The sequence below is a fragment of the Hirundo rustica genome, chromosome 7 (genome assembly GCF_015227805.2).
Source record: "Hirundo rustica isolate bHirRus1 chromosome 7, bHirRus1.pri.v3, whole genome shotgun sequence".
Lineage (NCBI taxonomy): Eukaryota > Metazoa > Chordata > Aves > Passeriformes > Hirundinidae > Hirundo > Hirundo rustica.
This window is the reverse complement of record NC_053456.1, coordinates 10,291,516-10,314,014: the sequence shown is the minus strand read 5'-3', so window position 1 is coordinate 10,314,014 and position 22,499 is coordinate 10,291,516. Positions and strand designations below refer to the sequence as shown.

Genomic DNA, 22,499 nt, shown 5'->3' with positions numbered 1-22,499 from the left:
GCATTAGTTAAGCATTCCACTATATTTATAAAACTCAGTTTTGTTTTTGAAGGAAACCACCAGCATCCAGGGTACAGATAACAGCAGGACAACAAAGAGCTCACACGCGATTGAAGATCGTTCACGAAGTTGTGAGTGTTGACACAGTCAGTCAAGGCGCTGTTATGAGCACTTCTTTTGAATGTGGAAAGCAGAGCATTAATAACAGTACAAAGTTTCTTATTTCTCTTATCTGAGCTCCACAGTTACATACGCTAAAAGAACTTGTAAATTAAAAGGTACGCATTGTACACAAATGAATAAACAGCCCTAACTCACATTTGTAAAGTATCTGCTTTTGGTCCTTAAACAGTAACAATACAACATATTTTGTTCAGAAGTATTTTATTTGGATTATAGCAATTAGTATCACTGGTCAGTAGGCCAAATCCAGGCAGAGAGCACAGAATCATTTTCACAAGGCAACAACATGGACTAGTATTTTAGCATACAAACCATTTCACTGCATTATCAAGTTGAAATATCTTTCAACCATGCATAAAAAAATCTATGCTTAATCTTTCCGAGCTCCAGGTAATACCAGATTCCTAAATATACAAAAAATACATTTAACTTATAATAATATTAGTGAATCAAGACTTATAAAATTACAATTTTATTCTTCACAACATAGAAAAAAATACAAAAATGTATATGGTTTTCACCCAAGTTTCACTGACATATACATCAAAATAAATGATTTGATGTATACTCATGAAAATTTTAAGCTGAAAGATAGGTTTTAAAATGACACTTCAGACTGGTCCACACAAATGCCAACCTTCATAATGATTAGGAAAAAACCCTCTGATAAAAATCTCGCATTGTGAAAATTTACAATTTACCTGCACCGTAACCTGCATTCTTACCGTAATTTACAAATACAAACATTTCTACAATTCCAGTGGGAACTACACACTGGTGAAAACCTTGGTCTTTTGGAGGGTCGTGACTAACTCAGAGCTGGCACGGTGTAACATAAAAGTGCTGTCAACCAAACCAGTGCACACAAGAGAGTACCAAAGCAGGGCAGAGCTGCTGGTCTGGATTTGCTGACAGAGAACATGCAAGCCAAGTCAACAGTCTGTGGGGAGAAGAAACCCCCCTGCATTTGTGACACAGTACCAATCAAAGCTTCTGTTACAGAGGTCATGGAAACCACTTCAGTTTCAGGGACAGATGAGGGGAAACTTCTTTTATGAGGAGGAGAAACCCCACATGTCAGCAAAGTCAGTATTAGGGAACAACCCAAACAGTTTTAGGCCATCACACCATAGTTTTCTCTAAAGATTACCTTCCAGTGATTTCCACAGAAGATAAATTTGAAAAAGCACTTGCAAGATGAAGCACTGAACTCCTGTACATAGTAACTGCATGTTCAGACTTCAGAATATAATTTATAAGTCAACTTTGCTGGTAAGAATTCTTACTGTTAAAGCAACTTATTTTTCTTTTGAAAGGAAAAGTAACTCCATTTTCTTATAAAAGGCTGTAGTTTATTTGCATTTGTGTCATAAACTGGTATTTTCAATAAAGTAAATATTCCATAATAAAGCCTATTCGGCAAAGGTGTTGGTTGTAGAAGCTTTCTCCCTACTGGCAGCTTGTTCTGCTTTTCCATGGTGCTATCTGCTGTAGATCTGTACTGTATCCTTCCCATCAACAGAGCCAGGAGTTTGTTTCATGCAGGAGTATTACACAGCCATTTTTTATCTCCAAACTGGACCAACAAATTTGAAACCAAATCTTTTATTTGGGCACAGAAATCAAATTAAGAAAAGTTCAGGAGCTGAGCATTGACAATATCCAGTAACCTAAGTACATCAGGAAATCAGATCTTTTAGATGACATCCTTCAGAAAGGTTGACATTAAATTCTTTAATATCAAGTATAAGCAAAAGGAGATGTTTTGTTCAGAGGTGGAAGTTTACACTTTCCAACTGTGAGTTCAGAATAATATAACACTTCTCAGATCACTACAACAAAGCACATAACTTAATACAGAAATGAATTGAATTGTTGAACCTTTGAATCCAAAATAATTTTGAGGTTGTATATGGCCACAGTAATAGAATCACAGAACTGTTTGAATTGGAAAAGACCAACCATTACCCTAACACTGCAAAATCCCAGTAAACCACGTACCTAAGCACCACGTCTTCTTTTAAATACCTTCAGGGATGGTGACTCTTCATCACTTCCCTGGGCAGCTTGTTCCAATGCTTGACAATCCTTTCCATGAAGAAATTTTTCCTAATATCCCATCTAGACCTTCCTTAGAGCAACACAATATCCTCAGTCCCATTGCTTGTAACTTGGGAGAAAAGACCAACCCCCAACTTGCTACAACCTTCTGTTTTCTAATCCAGCCAATAACTGGCTCCAAAATGTTTAACATAGAAGCAAAGATTATTATTGTGTCTTGTCCTCTCTCTGCTTATAATAGTCCTGTTTGTGTTGAACAGGAAAATCTCTATATAGTCAGAGTTTGGAAAATTCGGTCCCTTTGATGGAGTCAAAGAAAATTACTGAAAAATGCCAAGTTGTTTTTTTATTTTTTTTTTTTTTTTAAATATAGCTCTGACAAGCATAAACCTAAATAACTGTAAATCCAGCTCTTCCCAACTGCTAGAACAGAGAGCCTGTGTCCTCAGTACTTCCCAGCTGTGTTTCGGGAGAGCTGGGATGTGTCAAACACAGCTGGGCCATACCAGGAGAGGTGCTGGCAGGCACAGCACGAGGCAGCATCGCAGGTGGAATGGGAGTGGTCACACCTCATTTATGCACTAAACCATGTAACCAGGGAAGCCAGAGGAGCCCACGTGGTCTTGTCTAGTGACTCTGAATGGATGCAGACAGGGTATTCGGCCATCAAGTCCTAACAGAACAAAGCCATAAACTACATTTCCTCTTGTGTCTGCTTGGATATATCTGCTCATTTCCCTTCTCCTTTCGTTCCTTTCATTCCCCATCCTTTTACTCCCAATCAGAAGTTTCTTCTAGACTTGGGGCACAGCTCACACAGCACTAGCGCTTTCTGCCTCATCACAAGGCTTCCTCAGCTCTTTCATTTTCCTTCCACCTTCCCAAACCTACAAGAATCTAATGTTTTGCGGGCTTCCAATCTTTCCAAAGAACAGATGAGGGTGGCTTGTCCAGTCTGCAAAGGCAGCATGTAACACGTGAGATAATCTGCCCTGCAAGGAGCACATTATGACTTTGCAACACTTCAGAAGCCGAGTGCCTGAACTACCTGTTTGGATGTGCCAGAGTGATAACGTGGGTCACTTGAGAAATGTCAGGCTAAGGAACAAGGCCCCCAAACACAGTAGACCAAGTAGCCCTCAGCACTGAAAGATGAGTATCACAGACAATGATTAGAGATGATAATTTATAGTAAAAAAGGGAGAACTGCACCCGTTTCTGGGTGACCCACCTCCTTATATTGTTTAGATTCATTACTGATACCACTAGAAGTACTACAGTAAGTATTAATTTTTTTTTTTTAATATGTAAAAATGTATTCAGTGATGCAGTACTTGGAGTAGTTTTAATGTTTCAGATAAGAATTATAGCCTCTGAATTAATATTAGAATTTGAGTGATCAGCTTAAAGAAGATCTCCAGAGAACACTCTGGTCAGACGCCGTGCTGTTTAAATTCCTAGAGAACCACATTCCCCTCATTTTCCGTAATTGGTTTCTTGTTCTTGTTCCCATCACCTTTTAAATACACAACCTACCTTTCTAAATTCAAACACTCTGCCCAGATTACATTCTCCACTGAAGCCTCTGACATTATCCTGAAGTATTCCAGAGCACATTGTTTGCTTTCACAGCAATACATACAGTTTCTGGCATGCAGTCAAGCATTTAAAAAAAGAGGTATCAGTAATATAATCCCAATTCAGGCATTTAGTGGGTACAACTTCATCACTCATACTGCAACCTTCAGGCATTTAGTAATAAATGAAAACCATTTAGCACATCATTTAAGGAGAAGGTTAACTGCCAAGCCATATAAAGTTTAAGTTTTCTGAAGCACTGCAAGCTGAAAATTATTTCAACATTTGACATCCTGGAATTTCACTGAAATCAGATTTATTGGTTATTCTTGCTAAATTATTGGTCTTTTACCTCTGACTTATCTTGGTTACTCTTTACAAATGTGCTGGGTATCGAAAAACTGCAGCATTTTGATGTTTGAAAAGTTCTGAAAAAGAGTTGGAATTACTCTGACTTCTTATGTTCTTCAGTGTGGGAGAGTACTTTTCGCCTCTGATGCAGCATATGGAAATACAGCTGAGGGAATACTGAGGAGAAAACAGACTCAAGTCAATGAAGTGTGAAGAGAGGCCTGCAGGATGCACAGTCACATGGTCAAGGTCACCAATGCTCTATTAGAGGATGTGCTTATCCACTTTTTGCTTAAGTTATCTATTGCTTTTTACCCTCTAAAGAGATGAACTGATATTGTTCTTAGGCTGCAGGTACTATTAATTATTTTGCTAGAGCAATCACATTTTTAATTAAACACAAAATGTCTTATTTAAGTCTAAATGTAGAGGCAGATGACAAAAGTTGCCTTAACTGCATGCACACAATACAAAGAAAACAAGACTGCAGGGTGGAAAAAGTCCTTCAAGAGAAATTCCCAGATTTGTTTGATTTTTTTGTGATTCTAGTGTCACTTTTTCTGACTCTAAGGCATTTTACACACATCAGTGCCTCTTTCATCTCCCTCTATCCATAGCTTTTCTCTTCTTATTTCTAAGACTATGGTACACAGTATGTTTGCAGAACAACAAAGTAGGGGATGGAAAACATACATATACAAACAGCAAAAGCTGGAATTTAGATACTAAACCTTTCTGAACCCTGCAAAAATTAAATAAGGTCATCAGCAGGCTAAATTGGTTACTTCTATGTACGTTAATTCCCCAGTTGTTTGCTTTTTCCGGTACAGCTGTTAATACTAAGAAACGTAACAAACTCATACTTACTTGGAATGTAAGAGATCATGACCAGGATCAGGAATGTATAGTAGTCAAATGAAAAATTGTACTTGTTAGGTAAACTAATGGAATACAAGCCAGACTGCCTGACAAAGGGTAATGCAGCATATATTGTGAGTAATTCGCCTGAGACTCCCATTGGATACAGTACTATAAACAAAGTGTACCTAGAATGAAACATACACAGAAAGAATTAAACGTTATAACAAACTCTGACAAAATATTCATTAAATGATATTACAGATATTCAAATTTTGAATCCTCTACTCGGTATTTATTTTTCTTAAATCTTATTTGATTAGAGCATGGCAAGGTATGAACATTATTGCAAGGTAAGTCTTCAAATCAGCAATTGTTTGGAAATATTTAAAGATGTTATCTGAGAATCTAAAAACCACCTTTAAACCTATTCTCCGCACACACACACTTTATTATTTTGATTTCTAACTCTATGGTAGAGGTCATTTTACTATTTAAAACAGGGCCAAATATAGTTGATGTTAATCAATGAGCTTAAATATTATTTAAAGAACAACCATTGGATTCAAGAATTACTACTAAATGTCAGTTTACTTACTGTCATTCCTTACTGTTAGGTATCAGTTTCTGACAAAAAAGTATTTTGTAAATGGAACTGACTTCAGACAAACAACTCTTTCAGCTTGCAATGCAATAGATTTTTGTAACCTGAAAATCTGCTGGAAAGAAGCTAGGCAGTCACGTTCACAAACAGGGCAATTACCTGAAGGCAGAATCTAATTTTTTGCACTGCAACTACTTTACAAGATAAATATCCCTGTCAGATCAGTGCTTTAAGGCTGTAATTTTTATTATGCTACCGACCTGGCCCATTTGATGAGATAAGGGAGATGGTTTAACAAGCTAAACGTGTAAAAAGAGTAACGGATTATCTCGGTGATTGTCCAGGCCACTACAAACAAGAGGACACTGTCTTCAGTTTGTACCTGTGAGAACAGAAAAAAGGCTTTGCATGAACTTGAGCATTACCAGTTACTCACCACACCCAAGAAAACCCCACAGGAATCAATTCCTGTGGGTTGCTTTACTGCATCATTTTAGAGAACAGACTCCAAGAATGAGCTTAAAAGCAACATTAGTAACAACACAAAAAAAACCCCTCTTATTGTGCTCTGTATTCTTCTAGTTGCTTAAGAATAGCTCTGCTTCATGATCAGCAACTTAAACTCTCATATTCTGTGCAAGGTAAATTGGTACAAGAAACCCTGGAAATTCTGAATATAATTTTTAACTCTTCACATTCCTGTAGAGTACCAGCATCTATTTCAGCCCTGCAATTGTCTCCTAGTGCAGAAAGAATGGCCTAACACTTGATACCTGGTTTGCACTTAATATTCTGATACTAGTTCATGGTACTTCTGAGCAGAAGCACTGTTTTCCTTTCTCTGGTTAGAAACTGGGTCCTACTTTTGAGCAGCAGCAAAACTGCCAGATCTCAGGCTGGGAGAGGAATGATGCTCAAATTGCCTCACCTCAGGTAAGACTGACAGGTACCTGATTCACTGTTGCTTGCTCCATTTCTGCTGATTGTAACTAGCACAGTTCCTCTAATGTTACACTCAAGGCAGTGTCATGTTTCACTGCTTTACACCCCTTGGAGCTTTCATGTCAGTCACACACCAGTGAACCAGCTGTAACTCCCTCCACATTTTACTCCTGAGATCAGCCCCGCCGGTGCTAATAATGCCAAGGTGGTGGCTTTGATTCCTGAATGGGCCATTCACATAGGAGCTGCACTCAGTGATCCTTGAGGGTCCCTTTAAGCTCAAAATATTCTGTAACAAACTGCCTTTATCTATGATATTTATAATCCTCAAAAGCATGAACTTTAAAATGAAGAGTTATATTTATTAAATTATGGAGCATCATTATGAGGTTCAAGTTCCAGATGGATCAAGTATATATGGGGTCACTTACCCACAGTACAAATTCTTGAGGGAGTTTTTAATGATTTTTATGCAGCCTTCTCCCTCTCTCCCTCCCTCCCCTCTTCAACCGAACTCCCAGCTGTATGAGCACCTTGAGCCCAAATTCAGTGGACCGTGGGAACAAGAAGAGCTCAACCACAGGGGCCCATATTTTCTCTTTTCCTCCAACTTTTGAAAAAAGGGAAAAGGAAGTCAGGAGATGTGGGTGGTACACTCTATTCATCTTGGACAAAGTACAAACCAACAGGAAAAAAAAATGAACAAGAACTTTTATATATATGGACAATCAGAAAACTTTTAATAGGAGGGGACTGATCATATAATTTTGGGTAAAAAAAGGGATTTTTTTTCCCAAGGGAATTACCCAGAAAAAGCTTTGTTACAGACTGCAAAACCCAGAAAAATTTATACAGAAATCTTGAGCTATCCTGGAATGCAGAGCTGCTGGTAATCTGTATTGTACTGTAAATCTATGTTCTGCTGCATGTAACATTTCAGGTCACTTTCACTGCATTTTGCAGCAAAAGCACCTTTTTTTTTTTTTTCCACAGTCTGATAATTTGTTTATGTATTAATCTCCCTTACATCATCATAAAAGAGCAAAATCCAAAAATTATTTGAAGACTTTCAGAGAAGAGATCAAATCTATTTTTACACATTGCTGCAGGATCCTAATCCTGTTTGAGGTCTGCTTTATAAGCAAGAATTAGCTCTCAAGAGGGAAAAGTGAACAGCACTTCCCAGATGCTGCTGTTCCAAAGGAGGAAAGTACTTGACAAGCACTCCAGAGCTGCATCTTCTGGTCAAATCGGGAGTAGCAGCTTAGTGATGAGTTCACCTAAACCTGTGAGTCACAGGCTTCAACCTGTGCTTTAAATCCCCCTTCTTTCCCTAGCTATGGAAATTGGTAAAGTCAAAACCCAGAAGTTTGTAGCGTGAAGTAGCATCCAAGGATATGAGCAAGGACAAGAAATCGGGATGCTAACAGTGCATCACACACATGGAAGTAGAAAATTACAGCCGTTACAGTCCGGTTCTATCACATGACATCTCTAACACTGCCTTCAAGGTCTGGTCTCTACCCTCTCCTTTGTATTTTAAGTTATTAAAACAGTTCACATTATGAAAAACACAATCCTGTTAGGTCACTTAAAGAACCACTGATTCACTGTGCCTTCCGAGCTTGTGTCCCTATTTAAGGAAGAAAGATGACTGAAAAGTGGTGGTTATCATTTTAAAGTGCTTCTTGCACACTCACATAGCTGTCACCAGTCTGTCACTATCAGAACGTCTCTGAGCACTGACAGTTTTTCAGTATTTCAGATGGAGATGACTGAGATGTACATTATAAAACCCCCGAGACTGATTTGGAAAAAAATTTCTCAGAAGTCTTGTTCTTTTAGCCACTGCTAATGCTGCATTTGCATCATTCCTCCTCCAGGCTGAAGAGAGGGCAAATACACAGCAGAGCTTTAATAAACCTCTAAGGCCAATGCTCCCTGAGAATTCAATTCTTCTTCCACTACTTTTTTTTTCATGCCAGTCTTTCAAGGAAGTCTTAGACACGAATCAAAAGACATTTTATACTTTATTTACACCTTATTTGTCCAACCCTCTTAATAGGGGTCAATCAAACAATGGGTATAATTTTTTGGCATGTGTTTTCAAGCCAACATATCATCAAGGAGAGTCCTGAATTTATTTTAGTTTTTCTGAAATACTGTGAATAGCAGACAACATTTGCTAAAATATGAAAGAAACCACTGTCTTTTAAGATGCGAAGATGAGAACTGGGAGTCAACAAAATAAAGCCTGAGAGGTTTTTAATGTTCTCCTTAAGATTGGAAAGGCAAATTTCTTTATGTTAAGAGTAACAGTTTGACAAATTTGCAGAAAATTTCAGCTAAACACATAATTAAGCAATCCAATGCAGAAGAGCAAAACCAGCAGCACTATGCAAGCGTAATGATGGAAAATATTGGAACAGCACGTCTCTCTGCAAAGAGCTGGTTCTCCGGTACAGTAATTAAAAAATAAAACATAAAATTAAGGGGAAAAAAAAAACCCTTCCCAGTAGGCACAAAGGGCCTGACAGACTATTGTGTTGTATGGTATTCCTCTAATTTTATATAGATGTAGAGCTGTGATGAGTCAGGTTTTCCAACTGTACTCAGCCATTCAGAGTTCTGACCCTTCCAGCATGGACTTTTTACTACTACTTAGGACTAAATATCATAAGTTAGGATGTTCTTCTCTCTTTTACGTAAGTATGCTTTACTACTGATTGAAGATATCAGTTCCCAGATGCAGATACTAGAGTCCCCATTACCAGCTCTGCATGCTATATATGTTGTTTTCACAGCATCTCTGCCTGTGTATTCTACAAAAGCGCCTCTAAATATATATTACACTTATTTGCAACTTATCTGTAACTGAGCTCCATGGGATAAGCAAAACATGCCTGCTGACACCATTTTTCATTACCCATCAAAACTGTGTGCAGAATTATCTATCAGAATGGAACTCCATGAAGGCTTGCCATGATGTAACCAGATAATCTCATCGCTCACACAAATTCAGAAATACATCTTTTGAACTGAAGGGCACTTTCTGTGCTCCTATGTCTACATCCTCCAAGCCCTTCACACAGGCTGCTCGTTCTCCACCCCCCTTTGCAGGGGAAACAGTAAAATCCACTGAACTGGCTCTTTTCTGATGTAATGGCCAGCCCTGATGACATGCCAGGCCCTCCTCCACAACACCAACAACTGCTCCTACAGTGCAGGTAAGGAGAATCTCAGTGTGCAGTGCTTTAACATTTGCCATGCTTTAACGTTTATTGTGAATAACTTCATATTGAGTTTAACAACACATCAACACTGAAGTCAACAAAAAGCACAAACACGTTAGTGGCAAGAAGCATGCTTCAAATCACAGCACATTTCTAGAAGTGTATCCTGACAGAAGGAGGGATGCAATACACATTTCTTCTTTTAGCTGTATTATATATGAAAATAGTCTGGAAAAGCAAGATACTGTACAAATCTCACTCAAAAAGTTAAAGAGGAAAACTGTTTTATTTTACAAGAACCTCATCATGCAACTGCATCGCTTACAAGTTCCACAAAGCTGTGTGAGAATTTAATCCTGGCCTTCAGCATGGAGCCCACTTGTGCAGACAGCCCTTTAGAGAAAGTAGAACACTTGTGACACTTGCAACACGTCTCCCCAGGTGAGCCTGCAGGCTCCCTGGTTGGGGGAAGGGGAGGGGTCAGAATACAGCCTCTTATTTGATTTATTTGCTCAAGTCACAGGTCAGAAACTCATCACAGGGTTCCTCACCCTCGCCATTCTTATACCCACTTTCTAAGACATTAAAAAAGTAACACATAATACAGTCTCCTGCAAGACTTTAACCAGAAGACCACACAAGTGTGGGGGAAAAATCTGCATGGAATATTGTTGAAAGAATACTTGTTAAAAGTCAAATGTTTGGCTAAACTCATCGCCCCCATTTTGTCCCTTTTTTTTTTTGCTTTTTTTCTGGTGAGAATGTGGGCATAAGCTTCAAAAAAACCTACCCCACAATCATATTACGGGTTTTCCTTTGATGTCTAACAGACAACACAAGGACTAATTCTAATCCATCCAATCTAACCTTTAATATTTGGGTTACTTCAAAACCAGGAGACAATTCAAAAAAACAGATTATCACTCTTTTTTATGAAGCACCAGATATCCCAACATCATATAGATAACAAGCAAAACTCCAAGAGTACTTATTGTAAAGTATTTTATACATGTATATAAAATCTAATGTCTTGAGATCATGGCTTTCTTTTTTTTTTTTTTTTTTTGTTCAAAACCTAGTACTTATTTCTGGTGAATTAACAGGGCAGTCCATTAGAAAATAGGTTTTATGTTTACTGAGAAAAGTAACAATCCTCCACTTCACTAAACATGAAACTGAAGAAGCACCACAATACCAGAAAGGACTGTTAATTGCTAGGATCTACAGTCACTTCTGTTACTCTACATGTGCATGGATGCTCTGATAACAGCTTTGGAGGAAGGAAGAGAAAGCAGCTTCCCTCAAGACTTTGTAATATGACAAGTTCCTTAAGACATGTCAATTCACAAATAATCTTATGCATAAAATGACTGACACTTATTTCAGGCACCCATGCTGACACTGGTATGGAGACTCATTTCTTTCTTTAGTGAGAAGAAAACCAGTAAGATGGGTTAGCTAAAGTTACAGCAGCATATCTGGGCTACTACAAGGATTCAGATGACATGAGTCATTCACCAGAACCCGTACCAATTAAAGCATGTCTAGATTTTAAAACAGCTGTCAGGAATAATCTTCAAAAAACATGGCTTCCAAAAGATCCCAAAGAGATCTGCATAAAGTACAGCACCATTTGGTGTGGTGAGCAGTGAGAAAAAACACACAGCCCCCAAAAATGACCTGTGTTTGGGTATAAGAAAATGGAATGAAGGACAGAGGAAAGATTACCCTGGAGAGTGACAATGGAGAGCACGGAGGCACTGTTGTGCGCAAACAATTGAGGGAGAGTTTCAGATGCCGCAGAAAATGAATTGCATGTGCAGGAGGGCAACGAGATTTTGCTTTTAATTATGGCACCAATGAGATGAACACTAGAAGGCTGTACCAAATTCTGTGTCCTGTATTACACACTGGCACCTGTTTAACTGTCAGTAAGGACTGCAGGATCTATCCAGGAGCTAGATGTCTTACAGGGAGACAATCAGACCTCGCTCCATTTGACTGTCACCAAAAGATGACATCAGACCTATTTTTATTTCTTTTGATCCGCAGAAATTCATATGAACATTTTCCCATGTCGGGATACAAACAGAAGACATTTTGAGGACAATAAGACAGCAATCAACACTTGCTTTTCAGCATGGATCAATAATTTTTCTATCAATTTGTAGCTTGACTTACCTCTTTTACACTATGTGTTACTGCCCACGTCAGGAAAACCCTTGACATCACTTGGAAAGCAGTCAGAACAACAGAAGAGGGAACAATGCCTGGAAGATATTTTGCAATTAGTAAATATTCCTGATTACCAGGGTGGGAGGTAGGGGTGGGGAAATAAAACACAGCTAAATCAAAGTCCAGTTACTTGAAATTTCTGGAAGGAAAGCATTTAATTTTTTTTTTTAATTTGAAAATATGAAGTCAGTCTTTCAGTGCATTTATACAGTGTAATGCAGTGTAATTCCTTGACAAGGCTTTCTGCATCAAAATGCAAACAAATGTAATTGATCTTGTTGCCATCACAGCACATTCCTCAATACACAGAACAGCTCAACAAGATAATTTCAATCAAACAGCTTCTGGGATACAGTCTTTCAAATATATCCTGTTTGATTAAAATATCCAAGACACTCTTCATCACTGTGATTTAAAATGTAAAAATAGTAAATGTTTTGCACTGCCTATCCCCCAAAAAAGCCACCAAAATTTTTAAGTATTTTTCAGAAAGACTGATCTAGCCCATATTTTTTGACAGATGCTAAGTCTGTATTCCCTTCCTGGAAATACAACTCAAAAAACCCCCAAACCAGCCAACCAACCCAAAGAACCAACCTCACAACAAACCACCCCTAGGGAACAGCTGATGCACTGGCAAGTACAGAACTTGAAGATTTCCTCAAGGAAGCAGCTATCACTGGTTCTTCCAGCAAGTTCTGAGGTGCCAAGTGGCCTGCCATTAAAAGGACCCTACACAGCCATGCCAGACAGAGCAGAAATACTTCTAGATTGCAAGATTACACAAAATTTCTAAACTTTGCATCACAAAGTTTTATTTTCTTCCAACAGCTCAATGTCAAAGAGCAGGTGTAGCTCCTAAGATACAGTAAAAAGTGCTTGTAAAGCTGATGCAAACCACAAGTAACACAACAGCCTCAGAAAAGATGCAGAGACCAAAAAGGAAAATGATATAGGAGGAAAGAATAAGAAAAGTGAAAAGCAAGTTTCAGTTGAATTATTTTCACTGATATGTTTGGCTTCTTTGAGAAAAAGGAAAATCATACAGACAAATTCTCTTCAGTTTTATCACACTGTCTTGGTCTCTGGGCTACATGTTACCTCCTTTCCAGGTAGAGCTCTGTATTTTTTAAATCTTTGCCACATGTCAAAGTCCTGCTCTCAACCATGCTCACAAAGACACTCCCCTATCAGTTTTGAAGGACTTGCCTCACAGATGCTAACATTTCAGATTCTACTGAAAAGATGTGGAGAGAAAAGTTATGCTGATACACACACCCATCTGCCACACAAGCTCTTCTATTGACAGAGAATTACAGCTCTAGTTAGAGCAATTAGTTCAGCAGGGGCAAAGGAATCTGCAAATTTCCTGTTTCTCCTTGCATAGAAACTTTTGCTACAGTCAGTAGGACTGCAGCAGACAGCAGCAGTGCATCCAGCTGTGCAAAACCCCCTCACTTTATTTAGCTGACAAACTCTTCCATTAAGAGAAAAAAATAAAATCCACAGCCAGTTATAAGAAAACCAGTCTTTTGCAAAAGGGCTTTGTTAGGGAAAGCAAAAAAGAAAGAATAATAATGGCATCAAAGGTTGCCACTTTCCCCTAACAGCTCTCTCTAAAATTAAATTGTGCTGCTAAGGATAATACGGGCTAAATGGATCCACACCTCAAACCAACTGAGCCAGAATGATTAGTTTTGCACACAGGCAGACTGTATCATCATCTTATTTGCTGTTCTGCATCAGCCTGGAAGGTGAAACACAGGACTCTCCTGCTACTCACTGATCTGATGGACACAGACACCCAGCTGTGAGGAAATGATAATCCAACTACATTTTTTACATTCTTACGTTTAGTACTAGTAAACACTAGTGTCTGCACCCCAGTTTAGGCTGAGAAAAGAGCAGAACATTATGGATTTAGGACGGTAAACCCAGCATTTTATCTGCAAGATTTTCTCTCCAGTGTTGCAAGATTTAATTTTCCTTCTTGCCACTTATTAAATAAGACCTGGAAAATGGTACATTTTAATATTAATTTTTGACAATTTTTTAAAAAAAGTATGGTTTATTCTGGTAAAAAACAGTATTTGAGATTTAATAAAATTAAACAGCATTGGAAGGACTGCCTTGGCAGCACAGGCAAATAGATGACAATTTACTTCGAGAAGCCTTTACATTAATTTGAGGTGTAGAAGACCATTCATTTCCTGAGATGACATGTGCACAGTTTATGAACTGCCTTTTTAAGAGATTTTCAGAGTAACTGGATGATCCAGGAGGGTCAGAACGACTTCATCAGCGACAGAACCAGACTGCCCTCTGCTGACACACTCCTAGCACCAGCTCTCCCAGCACCTCACCTGGTTATTAAAACACCCCACAGAACTCACCATGAGCCTACAATCCAGGTTAGTTTGAGTTCTCTGGGGTGTTTTAGTAACCACCCCCCCTTCAGTGTGTGGCTGTCTGGACAAAGATGACAAACAGCAAGTTTATAGCTGCAGTTTTAGGAACCTCAACGCCATCCTACTATTTAAATAGTGGCTAGTGAACATTCAGATAGGAGCAGAAGCACTGCTTTATTGTTTTCTCACTTCTCAAATTACAGAGTAAAAAAACTGGAATGTATTTCAAACAAAAATGAGTGAGTTATGCAAGAATTAAATTCGGCAATCACAGACCGTAACATTGCTCTTGCTAATATATTGCTAAAAGTGCAGCCTTCTATAAAAATAATAAACTGAAAATTTGCAAGCTTACCAAGTGCACAGTGCAGAATCTAGAACAAAAAGAAAAATTCAAATCACTAACATTTCAAATTAAGCAATTCAGACACACATTTAGTTCTGTTACAAGAGCTTCAGACTCAGTATTTGCATTTCAATGATTAAGATTAATATCTAGCTCTGCTGCCCAAGCTAAATAGCAGACAGTAAAACCCCCTCACGACTTGCTAAAAGGAAAATTCAGCTTTTGTGTGAGCTGTTCAGTAGAATTAAAGTAAATGTAAGAAATACAACACATTCATGCAAATATTAGTAACACCAGGGAACAGGACTACACCCACCTCAAGCAAAGCTCCAGTTTGGAAGAATTTCAGGGGCTTTTCTATTGAATAGTAAAGGCTGTGGTAGCTGCCTTTAGCCAGATATGCTCGAACTAGACCAACTGCAATAACGAGCCACCTGAAAGAGAAAAAAAAAAGGAGACATTAAGCAAAGCATAAATAGAAAGAAATCTTTAATCCCTCTTTCGATAATTCAGAAAGCAACAGGCAGAACTGTCGTGAAATACACTAACTCTGTAAATGTTAAATACTTGCATCTTCTACAAATTTATCCAAATGAAAGATGATGCATTTTCAAGCATTTTTCAGCACCTACACGGTACCAATATCTGTTTATTTTTCAGTGAGCTCTATTTAATTTAGTTATGGAATGTATTCATGGCAGATTGGCATCACATATTGTTTCGTTTAAGCAGAAAATCCCTGACAGCTAGTCAGAGACCTCTTACGAACTTAGAGCAGCATGACATAAACAAGATTCAGAAGGCATTAATTTTAACATTTCAGTTCAAAGTAAACCCCTAGACTTTATGAGAGGTCATCCAGCTTAGTTGGTAGCATATATTGTATGAGAAACAGGTACGGATAAATAACTTCAAGGAAACTGAGCCTGCTGAAGCCTTGAAGGCAGCACGGCCATACCCATTCCAGTTTTACTTTTTGACCAACAAATATATCTGAGCCTATGTAAGTAGTGCCCATTTAACTGCAACTCTATGTGAATAATGTGACCTGTTAACCCTGCTGATTTTCCTTCAGGTAATTTAAACAAACCTACAAAATTTTCATCCTGGCTGACGAAGCTTTCACTAACTACCACAGCTGTCCAGAGCTGGTGCTTGCCCACAACATGAGAAATTCCTCAGTCAAGTCTATGCCAAGCCACAAACCCAAGGTGAGTGGTCAACTCTGGTCAAACACTTTCCATTTTAGAGTAGCATCAATAGTTAACTTGAGTTTCCAATTGCTTTTGGCAAACATGGGGAGAAGGGGTTGGTCGGTCAAGAAGAATCCTTACCAGGGACACCCAAACTTTTCACTGAAAGGCTCATCCTGACTGTCTCACACTTGACTACTCTGAATGCCACCCAATTTCACCTCATCTCCCTCCAAACCCCTCGTGTAAATCACCAAGTGTCTCTGCTAACAATTCACCTCAATATGTGGTGTTCAGGTGTCACAAGTCCACTGACTACATAATAGTTTTTACCCTTTGGAAAAAGGTGTGTAGCTGTGGCTTTGTAACAGGGATGATGAAGAAATTCCCTCTATTTACAGCATATTAAAGTCTTATAAGTGCCACATTAGCTTGGATGTTGCAAAGTATGTGCCCATGTTATCCCAAATGTAATAATTGTTTGAAACACACAGTGAAGTTCAGATTTTTCAACAGTAAGTAACTCTGGCACCCAAGTTTGTGTTTGTAACAATCTGTTAGCAGAACTGAAAGAAAGCTAATTAATTTCTGCCTTAACTTCTGGAAGACATACACCAAAGCAAAGCAGGGGGAGTGGGGAAGATAAGTGGGAAACAGAAACAAGCCCTCCCTTTTTTCAGAGTGACAAGTTATTTCAGTTAAAGCCGTCTTGTGAAACCAAAGGACAAACATTTGCCAAATAATTGCTGCTTACAAAGAATAAATCAGATTCATTTTGTATTTGGACTTCAGTGTAGAATAAAGCAGTAAGCACTACAGCATTAGTGATTCTCCCCTGCAACACCAACTGCTTTTTCTTTAGAACACGAAATAACAGCAGGTTGATACTGGGCTCTTCTTATCTGTCAAGTTTCTCTGTTTTTCCTGATCTTCCATGTTTGTTGAGAAACTGCAGAATTGAGCAATTTCTCCAGTTGCACAAGCCAGTTCTTGGCTGTGCCTGCAAACCGTTCTCACCTGAGAGAGAGGGACTGGTAAATCCCACGGCTCCCAGAGGAGCTGCAGCCTTTTGCTCATCTCCACCCTTGTGCCAGATCGCTGACTGCAGCAAGACTGTGCTTCCATTCCATTTACCATCCCTCAAAAAGCATTTGATACAGATCAGAGCATTAATACACACAACACTAAAAGCTGAGCCTAGTTTGTGCTGAAGCTTTTAGTACTTCTGTCCTGCTTCTGTGATTCTTAACTAGGTCTTCACCATCTAAGTCTAGACAAAATGGAACAGGAGAAGGTGAAACCAAGGAATATCAGCTGAAAATGGAACTTGGCAGGAAGTTTAGAAGAGCAGCAAAAGGCACGACTGTCTCATGAAACCTCATTTCTCTGATCTATGCACTGAACTCTACCTGATAGCTCACCTGGAGTTACATTTCATTAAATTACTGTTGCCCTGTCTGTAAACTCCAAACTGGAGGATTACCACTCTTTGATTAGTCCAGAATAAGAAAAATGAATACTGCACATACAGAGGTTTTTTTCCTTTCATTTGGTCAGACTTGACAGACAAGCTTTATGTTCAGGTCCTTAGGCTCTCTTGACTCTCTCACAGGTCACAAAAAGGCATTTTCTAATGCAAAGTTTACTGAGGTTCTGTTACATTTATGCAAGAGAATACAGCAGAGTTGCGCAGCGAGTGCACCTGAAAGGGAGAAGTGTACTTTGACTCTCAACAACCACTCACTGAAGGCACGGACAATGAAACTCATAACCCGGAACACTCTTTGCTCAACACTGATTAACACAAACGCTTGCAAATTCAAAAGCTATTACATTACCATCGACCTTGTTAAATGAAATCCTTTTTAAATTCATTGTTTATACCACCACCAGCTACTTATACCCAGAAGTACTAGTCAGTTACAGCACTTGACTAAATATAAGAAACATAATCACCTTTTAAAGCAGCTTTAACACTTACACTCAGCTCTAACAGCATGTCCTCCCTTCCCACCCAGCGGTACTCATTGATTTTGGCCAAACGCAGTTTTTAAGAAAAATAATTTCTATACTGCATCTATGCCTCCAGAATGAGCTTCCCATGCTCAGGTCAGGCACAACTACAGCTTCACAGTGTGATGGGAAAAGAGTCTGCCTGAACCCAAGAGAAGCAAGATGCAGAGCTTTCTGAAGCTTAATGCTTTGAACCGTGAGCAATAAAACCTGAGCAAGTACAGCTGAGAACCAACTGCCAGAGTGGTTATCCCCTGTTGTACCATGTTGGTCCCATTTCTGAAAAACAAACACCCAAAACATGAACCAAACAGCAAGTGCATGCAGCTCCAGCCAGGGATTCACAGGTGCACATGCTTTTTCTACTGCTTTGCTCTTGTAAAAACCACTGTATGTTTTTTTAATGCAGGAATCCACACACTACGTGCACTACAGCATAAAACTAGAACCAAGATCTATTATTTTTGGAGTAAGTTGTGTTTTCTTTAGTTAAGTCAAGATAAATGGAAAGTAAATACAGTAGCTATGCTGAGATTTTTAAACTGTTATTTGATCCGTGTTAAATAAAGTTAATAGTTAAGGAAACTATGGTTTTAAAACATTTACTTTGGTACCTATTTACTGCACATCAATGCTGTTGTGTACTTCAGTTTATAAGCCTTTTGTAAACCAAACCAAACAAACCACTTCAAAAAAATCCAGTGTGCTGTTAGAGCATCACTTCATCATCTGGGCACCTTGAATTTTTTGTTTTTTCTTTTCACAATTCTCTTTCCAAGGCAGAGCAAGTCAGAGAAACTAAGTCTGAGCACTTTGATTGACATAGGGTCAGTAAACAATCACTGCCACCAGCTATGTATCAGTATTTTGATCTTGCCATCTGAACAACTGAGCTTCTGCCAACCAACTCCAGAAAAACTACCTTTTTAAAAGACTTCACAATAAGAAACAAATTGAGCTTTTTTCCTAAGCTCAACCTTGTATATTGTGGAATTTCAGCAGTGTCCAGGGAAAGCGCAAACTCCTCATCCATTTGCAGAGAAATGATCAGTGAGAGCCGTCGGTGATCTACCCCAAAAGAAAAGTGAGAGACAACACAGAGATGTGACCATGACCACAGAACTCATATGGTAACTCCCCAAACTGCAGAAATCATCTAATCACAATCATGTCCAGAAAAAAACAGCTCATGTTAAAGCACCATAAATCACATAGACCCAAGAGTGGAATTTTCCAAGACGTTTTGGTGTAAATCATGAAAATGTGTAACACCATGATCAAGATTTACATGACAACAGAAAGCTAAATACAGGTTTGTGTTATTTATTTCTGAGTTTCCAGTGCTCTTTTTTTTTTTTTCTTCTGAAGAAATAGAAATTTCCCATGCTCAGGAGCTTGCATGCCATGACAAAAAGTTCATGACCACAAAGAAAACTTTCCATTTATACCACAGCTTCTCTCTCAGGTTTTTTATATCTTCTATAAACACACATCAGTGGCACATGAGCAGCAAAATAAGCAGGGAAATGCTTTTATTCCTTAGAAGAGTTCAGAGGTGAACTTGTTAACATTGTGCAGGGTCACCACAACAAAACTGAAAAGCCCTACTGACTGCCTGCGATGCATTGTATTACTCATGTAATTATTTCTGATTACTTAAATCAAACTGCTGGGTAATTACCCTTGCCCTCTGAGTGAAATGCCCTGCAAGTATCCTGTGGAGCCATAAACCTGCCCAGTAACATTTCACAGTAACACAGCTGTTGGGTAACGGGTGTACCATGCACCTCACAAGAACTCAGCTCTCCCTGCTTCCCCTACCTTTGATCCACACAAGTGTAAGTATCTTGTAAGCTGAAACAGCAGCAGCTGACACCAGCAAAGACAAGAATCTTCATGTCCAACTGCATTACTGAATCTATATTCAAGATATCTATCTAGCTATATTAATTCTACACTAACCTCCCCCCAAACATGACATGACCCTGTTTGCCTAACACCAGGGTTTATCTAGCAGAAAACACACTCATTTGGGATCCATTTTAAAGGCTCTTTTCTCCTCCCACCCAAACATCCTCAATCTTTCAAAAGACGGTCTTATTTTTATCTGGATTCCAATGAGATGCCATAGCCAAAATTAATTAAAAAAAAAAAAAAAGAAAAAAAGTCTCCTTTCTCTTTAGAGTCCCCGGTTGTCGCTATTTTTATTTTTGTACCTAAGAACACACCTGAGCAAGCACCAACTGGCCCCAGTCTGCATTCTGCAACACAGGGCAAGGGCAGAGCACCAAGCTGGTCCAGGAGCCCACATGTCCCAAAAGCACCTTCCAACCTCAAATTACAGAGCAGCTGAAGAGTTTATGAGAAACCTCGCAGGGCTCAACACCTTTGTCTTTAATTACTGCTGTGGATAAATTCCCTGTATTTAGGGTCACCTCTCTAGCAAAAACTGCTGAAATCTACACCACAGACATGGTGATGGCAAGGAGTCTACAGCCACCTGGGTGTAAAATTTGCTGCAGAGCAAATTAACGTGTCCATTATAAGACTCGGCGGCTCCCAGGGAACACGCACTTGAGCTGCTGTGCACAACACGTTCTGGAAGGGGCATGTCAGAGAGGCCACGCTGCGGGCCGGGCCGGGCCGGGCTGAGGGGTCACACCGGGCCGGGAGCTGCTGAGGCCTGGCAGAGCTTGGCACAGGGCCCGGCTCGGGGACCCCCGGACCCAGCCGGGATTACGGTCACAGCGCACGGCGCGGAGCCGGGACAGTGGGAAGGCAGCTGAGCACGGACGTGCAGGAGCCTCCGTCCAGCACGAGGTGCAGCGAGCGAGAGGCGGCCGTGCGCTTTAGCGTTATGTGCGAGGCAGGGCCACCGACAGCACGGGGCACAGCCCCGCGGCCGGACCCGGCACTCGGGCGGTGCAGCCGCATGGGCTCGGGGCGGACAGAGCGCGGGCACGGCGGCGGGAGAGGCCGCCGCTCTCGGCCCGGCCCGGCCCTGCCCCGCCGAACCCACCCGCGGCCGCAGCCCGGCCGAGCGCAGCCCCCCGCCCCGGCGGCGGCCCCGGCCGGGGAGCTCCGCCGGCGGCCCCGCCCGGTCCTTACCCCGCCGTCATCACCACGTTGTAGATAACGAGGTAGCCCGTGGCCAGCGCGCCCGGGCCCTTCCTGCGCCGCGCCTGCTGCCCGCCGTAGCCGTTGTCCGCCCGGCTCCCGCCGCTCCCGGCCGCCGCCATCTCGCGGCTGGCGCGCCCCGCCCGCTCCGGCGCTCGGCGGGCGCGGGGCGGGACTTCCCGCGGGCCGGGCGGGGGCGGCTCCGCGCAGGCGCGGTACGGCCCGCGCCCCCCGCGCGCGCCGCGGGGCGGCCCCGCCGGGCTGGGTCCCTCAGCGAGGGGAGCCCGGCCGGGGGTGTGTGCGTGTTCGCTCGCCGGTAGGGCTGGTTCGAAACGCCCCTCTGCAGGGAGAAATAGGTCTGCCGTGTCTTTAGAGTCCTTAATAGCGTTAGTTGACAAGGTTGTTCTTGGAATATCTCGTGGGTTTTCATCACATTTATGATAGAGTTCAGAGGAGAGAAGACTGAGAGGCGATCTCCATTAATGCACATAAATATCTCAAAGGCGGGTTTCAGGAGGGTGGTGGCCGGCGACAGGACAAGGAGCAATGGCCATGAACTAAATCACGTGAAGTTTCACATCAACATGAGGGGGAACTTCTTTACACTGAGGATGGCAGAGCGCTTGAACAGGCTGCCCAGGAAGTCGTGGAGTCTCCCTCTCTGGAGACGTTCCTGTGTCACCTGCTCAGGTGGCCCTGCCTTGACAGGGGGTTGGACTGGATGGTCTCCAGTCTCTTTCCACTCTATCAATTCTATGATGCTGTGTGAATAAGAAGTTGTAACTAATTTCCTGCTGAAGCTCCCTACAAGAGCAAAAGCCTGTAAAACATTATTTTCCCAGCCACAAACATAGAAGCGTCCTTGTCAGAGCAGACAGAACTGTCTTTCTGAACAGCCACAACAGAAGATTTTTTTTTTCTCCCCTACGGAAATTGTAAACGCGTTGTGGACTTACTTTTCCACTCCTGTAAACATCTCTTGGTTTATTTCCCATGCATGTCATGGTGCAGTCCCTTTATGAGCAGTGCAGAATATCAACATAAGCCTCACTCCTCATCTTAGAAAATTCTGCTTCCATGTGAGAATTTTTGTGGCCTAATAAATTCATGTGCATGTCTCTTGCAGACAATAGGGCTTGGAATGCAAAGAAGATTTATGAGAATTCCATTTTCAAACAGCTGTGTTTTAGTCCAATATTTCAATAAACATACCAAGAAGTTTTAGAGAAACAAATCATTCATTATGCATGTGTGCAAGTTAAAAAAAAAAAAAAAAAAAATCTCTGCAAGCTCTGACAGTCACTGCAGAGGAGAGGGCTGTGCAGTCCGGTGCTGTGTTCCTTGTCAGCAAAGGGAAGCAGGGACCCGGCAGACTGC

The 22,499-nt window shown here is 40.7% G+C and overlaps 1 protein-coding gene across 2 annotated transcripts; it reads right to left on the bottom strand.

Annotated features, from left to right (window-relative positions):
- Positions 1-367: 367 nt before the first annotated feature.
- On the bottom strand, positions 368-21,257 carry HACD2 (3-hydroxyacyl-CoA dehydratase 2). Of its 2 annotated transcripts, XM_040069623.2 has the most exons (7): positions 21,114-21,257; positions 15,116-15,233; positions 14,809-14,827; positions 11,992-12,080; positions 5,896-6,017; positions 5,041-5,219; positions 368-4,350 (listed from the first exon to the last, which is right to left on the bottom strand). In XM_040069623.2, exons 1-7 carry the CDS (start codon positions 21,242-21,244, stop codon positions 4,268-4,270), a joined length of 741 nt encoding a protein of 246 aa, XP_039925557.1. In that variant the 5' UTR covers positions 21,245-21,257; the 3' UTR covers positions 368-4,267. The 2 variants fall into 2 exon arrangements, with proteins under 2 accessions (XP_039925557.1, XP_039925558.1); XM_040069624.2 differs by lacking the exons at positions 14,809-14,827; positions 21,114-21,257 and having other exon boundaries at positions 15,116-15,230.
- Between the last annotated feature and the right edge of the window lie 1,242 nt (positions 21,258-22,499).

Coding starts and splice junctions, on each gene's coding strand:
- HACD2 (XM_040069623.2), bottom strand. CDS start 21,244: ATGGCGGCGGCCGGGAGCGGCGGGAGCCGGGCGGACAACGGCTACGGC. Junction 6,018..11,991: donor TAACACATAGTGTAAAAGAG/GTAAGTCAAGCT, acceptor CTGTTCTCACAG/GTACAAACTGAAGACAGTGT. Junction 4,351..5,040: donor CATGATCTCTTACATTCCAA/GTAAGTATGAGT, acceptor TTTTCTCCTCAG/TATTCCCTCAGCTGTATTTC.